General features: G+C 42.2%; 1 protein-coding gene and 1 long non-coding RNA gene across 3 annotated transcripts in view; one reads left to right on the top strand and one right to left on the bottom strand.

The window, feature by feature from the left end:
- LOC105514443 overlaps positions 1-2,208 on the bottom strand; it is a 9,092-nt gene extending 6,884 nt beyond the window's left edge. The window contains exon 1 of the long non-coding RNA XR_001002178.1: positions 1,952-2,208. This is a non-coding gene — a long non-coding RNA (uncharacterized LOC105514443). The remainder of the gene's footprint in view (positions 1-1,951) is intronic.
- The window catches only part of MCF2L2 (MCF.2 cell line derived transforming sequence-like 2), a 242,044-nt gene that overhangs the window by 141,000 nt on the left and 93,561 nt on the right, over positions 1-7,483 (top strand). For both annotated transcript variants that reach the window (XM_011945800.1, XM_011945799.1), the window contains exon 14: positions 575-675. In XM_011945800.1, coding sequence (XP_011801190.1) covers positions 575-675 — 101 coding nt within the window. The remainder of the gene's footprint in view (positions 1-574; positions 676-7,483) is intronic.

Below are 7,483 nucleotides of genomic sequence, written 5' to 3'. Positions count from 1 at the left end.
ACCTCTGCTTCCCAGGTTCAAGTGATTCTCCTGCCTCAGCCTCCCAAGTAGCTGGGATTACAGGCACATGCCACTGTGCCCGGATAATTTTTGTATTTTTAGTAGAGACGGGATTTCACCATGTTGGCCAGGCTGGTCTCAAACTCCTGACCTCAGGTGATCTGCCCACCTTGGCCTCCCAAAGTGCTGGGATTACAGGTGTGAGCCACCAAACCCAGCCGAAAGTGACCTTTTAGCTGAGTCTTAAAAATGAGAATGACAGAAAATCTACCGTTCTTTACCACATTACTATATTTATAGATTTATTGTAGTTTGATGTTTCATATGGTGCTGGGTGTGACTTTTTTCTCTTCTGCTGAAATGTCAAGTCCCTGGAGTCAAGGATTCTATTTCTTTTCTGTGTCTCTCCTTCACCTCCAATTTCATCCACCACCTGGGAAATCAATGCAGCAGCTCAACTGAGCTTTTTTAGTTAACCACATTGACATGGGCCAGCTATTTGTCCAAATCAGACAAAGTGCTCTGAGTTATAATTTAGAAGTCAAATAACCAAATTAATGGCAGGTTTTCTTAGTCCCTCTAGCTCCTCCTCTGAGAACGTCTGAGGAACCTTATACAGAGACAGAGTTGAACTCCCGGAGAAAGGAAGACGATGAGACTAAATTTGAAGTCAAGGTAAAATTACCGTTATTTTACTTATGGAACTTTCTGACAAGAGAGAAGGTTGCTGTCATAATTATCAATAAATCAACAAATTGTGTTTCCTTAATCTGTACCTATTGTCACCTCCAGAAGATAAGCCCATCAAGGCACATAGCACAGACTAATGCTTTCAAGAACTGGGGTTTATAGGATTTTTTTCCTTTTCATCCTTTTCTTTCTTAATGGCAGCTAGAAATGAAATTTGGTTGTGTATGTAATTATCAGTAGGTACTGTTGTAGTAAAAGAAAAATCTTTTTATTTATTTCTGTAATCTGACTTCATATTTAAAATTGGTAGAACAGTATATGGTTCATGCATAAAAAGAGCATGACACACCGGGCGCGATGGTTCACACCTGTAATCCCAGCACTTTGGGAGGCCGAGGAGGGCAGATCACAAAGTCAGGAGTTTGAGACCATCCTGGCCAACATGGTGAAACCCCATCTCTACTAAAAATACAAAAATTAGATAAGCGTGGTGTCGGATGCCTGTAGTCCCAGCTACTTGGGAGGCTGAGGCAGGAGAATCACTTGAAACTGGAAGGTGGCAGTTACAGTGAGCCAAGATTGTGCTGCTGCACTCCAGCCTGGGCAACGGGGCGAAACCACGTCTCAAAAAAAAAACAAAAAACAAAAGAGCATAACAAAATTGCATAGAGCTGCACACACACATGCACACATACAAGTGCGTGAATAACTGGGGAACCCTTAATAGGCTCTGTGGATTGTGCCAGTGTCAGTTTCTTAGATGTTAACATTGGAGGAGGTTTGGAGAAAGGGGACATGAGACTTTCCATTTCTTTGCAACCTCATGTGACTTAATATAATTATTTCAAAATAGAAGTTTTAAAAAAGCATAAGGTTTGGAATCAGGCAGATCTGGGTTTCAGCAACATAACCTCTTGAAACCTCAGTTGCTTGCTTGTACAAATGGGTATAACAATAGCTATCTCCTGAAAATATTTTGAGCATGAAATGAAAATTTGAAAATTGCTAAGCACTGTATAATTTTAAAGTAACATATATTTAGAAGCTGAAGTATAATTAATTGTGAATTGTGAATATATGTTGCTGCATAGCAACCCCTGGAGGGGTTCCCTTTCCCCTGCCTCCCTGAAAATTAAATATTTGACTGGCTGAATGGTTCTGAAACCATGAGGCCAGGGGCTCAAATGAGCTTCAGCAACATTATGATCCATCATCAATCCCCAAAGCATCTGAATATGAACCCCACGGGAACTCCACTGACCTTTAAAGAGTCTGGAAGAAAGTGAGTTTTAGGCTTTTCTTCTTGGAGGCAGAAACAGAGCAGGAACGAGGGTTCTCAGCAGACTTTTCTTAGAGAGAGAGAAAGCTGCATCCATCTGCCAGTTTGTTTAGTCATCCTGTATTCAGGGCAGATTAGGACCTAGCCACTGCTGTCCATAAATCCCTTCTGGTTGGAGGAATTGCATCACCATGTTTTCTCAAGTTAGGAAACTGTATGAAATTTCATGCTGTCTTGATCAGCCACCTAAAAAAGTAAATAGCAATTTTTCAAAATAGATTCACCTGATTTAACACCCAGGCGGTCTGTGGAATCATTAAGTAATATTAAAAGGGTTTCATTGTGGTCCTCTTCAAAAGTGAACATCAGCCTATCGATTTCTGCACCCTGGACTTCTAGGAGAGTGTCATCTCTGAAGGTGAGGACTGTGTCACATGATCAGAGCTCAGATTTGGCCCCTGAGCTCATATTCTGTTGCCACTGACTCACAACATGACATGAACTCACTTCCTATCTCTATGACCTACTTTGCCCATCTTCAGACAACATATTTATGACCTGCACACTATAAAGATGCTACGGGAGTTTTAAGCATATGGAAGTTCTCATATAAAGGAATCCAAATTAGAGTGATTTATTTCAATTATTGTGAACAGTAAACAAGTTCTATGGTTTTTTGTTGTTGTTGTAAAAGAAAAACATAGACAGTGTAGGAGCAGCAGTGGGGATAGAATCGGAGGCCTGTTGATGTGGAAAGTGTTGAGTAGAATCCAAGAAGCCCTGGTCACCCAACTTTTGGTTTCTTCCTTCTTTTGCCATGTTGTTTATTTAATTCAGACTCCAAACCCATCCTGTTAAGATGCCATCTCCCTCTGTATTTAGGCAACTCACGAAACAGTATGGGTACTGTTAAACAAGCACAAGTTCATGTTAAAATCATCCTTCTGTGCTTTAGTTGTTTTCTTATTGTTGATTTGTTTGCATATTTAATGAAAAGCTTTTCCCACAACAGCATATGTTAACAGTCAAGGTGGTGGAGGAAGCAGAGTAGGAACAGAGGCTGGTCAGATTTCTGCTTAGAAAGACCAAGGCTATGGAAGCAAATGTAAGCAGAGTCCATAAAGTCATGAACAACATGAGCAGGAAGAAAGTGGATTTGTGCACTAAATCCTCAAATCCTAGACTTAGGAATGAAATTAGGACCAATAAATGCAATTAGGGTTTCACACATTGTGTATTATAACCAGGGAAATTGTTATTCCAAAATACATAAGAAAACTAGTAAGAAAAAGATAGGTTCAAAAAAAAAGGTTTAGATTCATGTCTGTGTGGATCATGGATTATTAAAAGGGGGACAAATCAGTTGACTACATCAACAATAATCATTGCAGCTTATGTTTAGTGGCCGCTGTCCAAGAGAGATGACCAGGATGCATACAGCATGCATCTAACTCTGGGTGGCAATTCTGACATCCTTTTGGCCTTAGGTCTAGAACTCAAAGATGAAATGAAACACAGCCAGTCTAGCAGAGTGAATCATAACATTGTGATAAATGCCACCCCTTTGCCCTCGAGAGTAAGTACGCAGAGAAAAAAAAATAGCTGTGAACCAAAACCATGTATAATGCAGTCACTGATACTCACCACCTACAACTGAAATCATGACATGGTTTGATCACGATCAGAGAAATCATTTCCTTTTCTGGAGGGATGATCCTTGCCATGCTGGTTCTGGGGAACTTGAGAAGCTACACTTGATAGGGCAGCTGAGACTCTTCCGGGGCCATCTGGCAAGAGTGATGCCCTGTGCTCAGCTCACTGACGTCATCTGGGAAAGCCCTGTGGTGGAAGCGATTCGCTGTGCTTGTTGGCAATAGTGAGGTAACTATTTCCTGTTCTTCACTAGCTGGAAGCTGAAAGCATGACTCACGGGAACTGCTTTTCCCGGGCTGCCAACATCACAGCCTTTTTGTAAGCTGGAAATAAGTCAGAGGCTAACAATTTCTTTTTCCTAAATGTGGACCTACAAAATTAAGAAAGAGCTAACAGTGTTCCTTGGTGCCCGTTAAAGTTATTTAGAGGAGCAGAAGCCTATTCTGTGCTCCCAGAGGTTAAAAAAAAAAAAAAGTAAAGTAACAAAAGTCTTTTCAGGATTCTGAGCAAAGAGCCTCTTAAATTAAAAATAAATAAATAAAAGTTTTTGAATGCAGGAGCTGGAAGGGAATGGAGAGGTGAGTGGAGGGTTGCTATCATTGGCTGAAGGCCAGACATTGTACTGGGTGCTGTGTGTACCTGAGTCCATCTCTAGTCCTCAGAACCTTGTAAGGATGATGTTTTCTGTTTTATCAGCAGCGCCATGAGACTCAGAGGCTGAGTTTCCCCAAGGGTCATACAACTAGTAAATGTTGTAGCTGGGATTTGAAACTAGCTGTTTACTAATCTGGCAGCTTACTTAACTACCTAACTTATCTATCTGATTATTTATTAATACTTAATGTACCCAACCAGCAACTTATTTAATCTCTTGTGCCCTAAATGTCCTTTTCTGCCAAATGGTGATAAATCATAGCAATTTCACAGGCGGCTGATTAAATGAGAAATATGTGGAAAGCAGCTTGCACTGTACCTGACACTTAGCAGGTTCTTGGTGAATTTTAGTTACTCATTTAATCCTGTGTTTAAAAGACAGAATGGGTCAGTGTGAAGATGAAAAGAAGGTGAAAGAAGGTCAGATTCGGGGCTTATACAGAATGATCCTATTGTTGAATATGTACCTTACTGCCAAATGATAACAGATCAGGGACTAAATTCAGTTCCTTGTCTTCTTATTACTTTGACTCCCAGAAGTTTTTATTAATATTTCTGATTCTCAACAAGAAAACTGTATGAACTATAAACACATTTCAGTGCTTGCCTTCTATGATATTTGAAGTCTAGTCAGTGTCAGAGCTAACAGGAGATTCAGGGACTCCACCAAATCCTGGGGTAGCCCCCAGCCAAGTTCTCTGAAGTTTCCAGAACAAGGATTCACATGGTTTCCTGTGTACCACAGCTCTGAGAAGCTAATGAATTATGTAGATTCCCAGGGCCCCACTCTCTGAGATTCTAATTAGGGAAGTGTAGGGTTGGGTCCCGGAATCTGATTTTTTTTTTTTTTTTTGAGACGGAGTCTCACTTTGACTTTGTTGCCCAGGCTGGAGTGCCATGGAGTGATCTCAGCTCACTGCAACCTCCGCCTCCCAGGTTCAATTGATTCTCCTGCCTCAGTCTCTAGAGTAGCTGGGATTACAGATGCCCGTCACCACGCCTGGCTAATTTTTGTATTTCTAGTAGAGGCAGGGTTTCACCATGTTGCCCAGGCTGGTTTTGAACTCCTGACCTCAGGTGATCCCCTGGCTCAGGCTCCCAAAGTGTTGGGATTACAGGCGTGAGCCACTGCACTCAGAATCTGAATTTTTAACTTACACGTTTGGTAACAAGAATGCAGGTGGTATAAAGATCTCACTCTTTGTAACATTGTCCTAGAGGTTACATTTATAGGCCATGAGGACTTGGAATAAAGGAGAACTCATTATGTTTGATCTGGATTTCTCAGGCTAGTATAGGGTCTGAAGTTCAGGGGAGTGAGGTGGTGATTACATTAAGCTAGGAAATGTATTTTTGTTGAGGGAGCTGAATAAGATGAAAGAGAGAATAACATTAAGATCACCACTGGCCTTGCTCTTTCACCAATAAAAAAATCACATCACTAAAATATTTAGTGGGTTCAACTGGGCACATGGCTTATTTAGCTCAATTTAATATATATTAAGGCAATTGCTATGTGTTATATGAAAATGATTGTATCATCAGGCCTAAACTCAGGAAACTTGAAACTTTCATGGGGGAAACAACATATTTCTAATAATTTATAATATACAGCAGAATGACATTTCTACAGTAAAAGGAATATATAATGTGGTAGAGAAAGCAATTCCTCACAAGGACATCAAGGATGGCTTTCAAAGGAGGTGGCATTTGAATTCAACTCTAAAGAATAAATAGGGCTGGGCGTGGTGGCTTGCACCTGTAATCCCAGCACTTTGGGAGGCTGAGGCGGGTGGATCACCTGAGGTGAGGAGTTTGAGACCAGCCTGACCAACATGGTGAAACCCTGTCTCTACTAAAAATACAAAAATTAGCTGGGCATGGCGGCGGGCACTTGTAATCCCAGCTACTCGGGAGGCTGAGGCAGGAGAATCACTTGAGCCCAGGAGGCAGAGGTTGCAGTGAGCCAAGATGGCGCCACTGCTCTCCAGCCTGGGTGACAGAGCGAGACTCCATCTCAAAAAAAAAATTTGAAGTCTAGTCAGTGTCAGAGCTAACAGGAGATTCAGGGACTCCACCAAATCCTGGGGTAGCCCCCAGCCAAGTTCTCTGAAAGGTGGGTAACTAGAACTCTGAAAGGTGGGTCTTACTCTGCTGCCCAGACTCGAGTGTGGTGGCTCAATCTCAGCTCACTTCAACCTCCGCCTCCCAGGTTCAAGCGATTCTCCTGCCTCAGCCTCCCGAGTAGCTGGGAGTACCGGCGCACATCACTATGCCAGCTAATTTTGTATTTGTAGTAGAGACAGGGTTTTACCATATTGGCTGGGCTGGTCTCAAACTCCTGACCTCAGGTGATCTGCCCACCTCGGCCTCCCAAAGCACTGGGGTTACGGGTGTAAGCCACCGCGCCCAGCCCAGATAGCCTTGCTTTAAAAGAGTTAGAACTGAAATCGCTTTCTACACATTCCTAAAATCACAAAGTAAAATCATTTAACTTTGGGAAAAAGTTAATTTAATTTCGTTCAAAGGTTGCTATCTCCCCTTTGGGGAAGAAAAAAACAATTTCAATAATCGATTGAAAATTAGCTGTTGGGACTTTTCACAGTATGAGTTTAAAAAAGGTTTCTGTGTCCTTTAGAGAAACTGAAAACAAAACTGGTTTTTTTTTTTTACGAAATTCCTCAAAATTCAATTTTGAGAGCATGTATTTCTTAAAAATATAGGGGAGAAAACAATTAGATTGTAAGTGTGATGAGAAAATGTAAGAAGTTACCATTCAAGGTGCTCCTGGAGAGCCTGTGTGTTGGTTGGCATAACTTTGAAACTGGAGAGAGGCTGGAAGTGGGGAGGTGGAGGTTTGTGGGGTGGATATGGGGGCTGGGGGTATGTGAGGGGAGTTGGACCCAGAGCAGTTCCCTGCCTTCATTGCCACCCCCGCCCCCACCTTTTTGAGACGGAATCTTGCTCTGTTACCCAGGCTGGAGTGCAGTGGCACAATCTCGGCTCACTCAACCTCCACCTCTGGGTTCAAGTGATTCTCCTGCCTCAGCCTCCTGAGTAGCTGGGACCACAGGCATGCGTCACTATGCCCGGCTAATTTTTGTGTTTTTAGTAGAGACGGGTTTTCACCTTGTTGGTCAGGCTGGTTTTGAACTCCTGACCTCGTGATCTGCTCGCCTCAACCTCCTAAAGTATTGGGATTGCAGG

Source organism: Colobus angolensis, unplaced genomic scaffold (assembly GCF_000951035.1).
Source record: "Colobus angolensis palliatus isolate OR3802 unplaced genomic scaffold, Cang.pa_1.0 Scaffold245, whole genome shotgun sequence".
Classification (NCBI taxonomy): domain Eukaryota; kingdom Metazoa; phylum Chordata; class Mammalia; order Primates; family Cercopithecidae; genus Colobus; species Colobus angolensis.
This window is presented reverse-complemented; position numbering and strand designations above follow the sequence as displayed.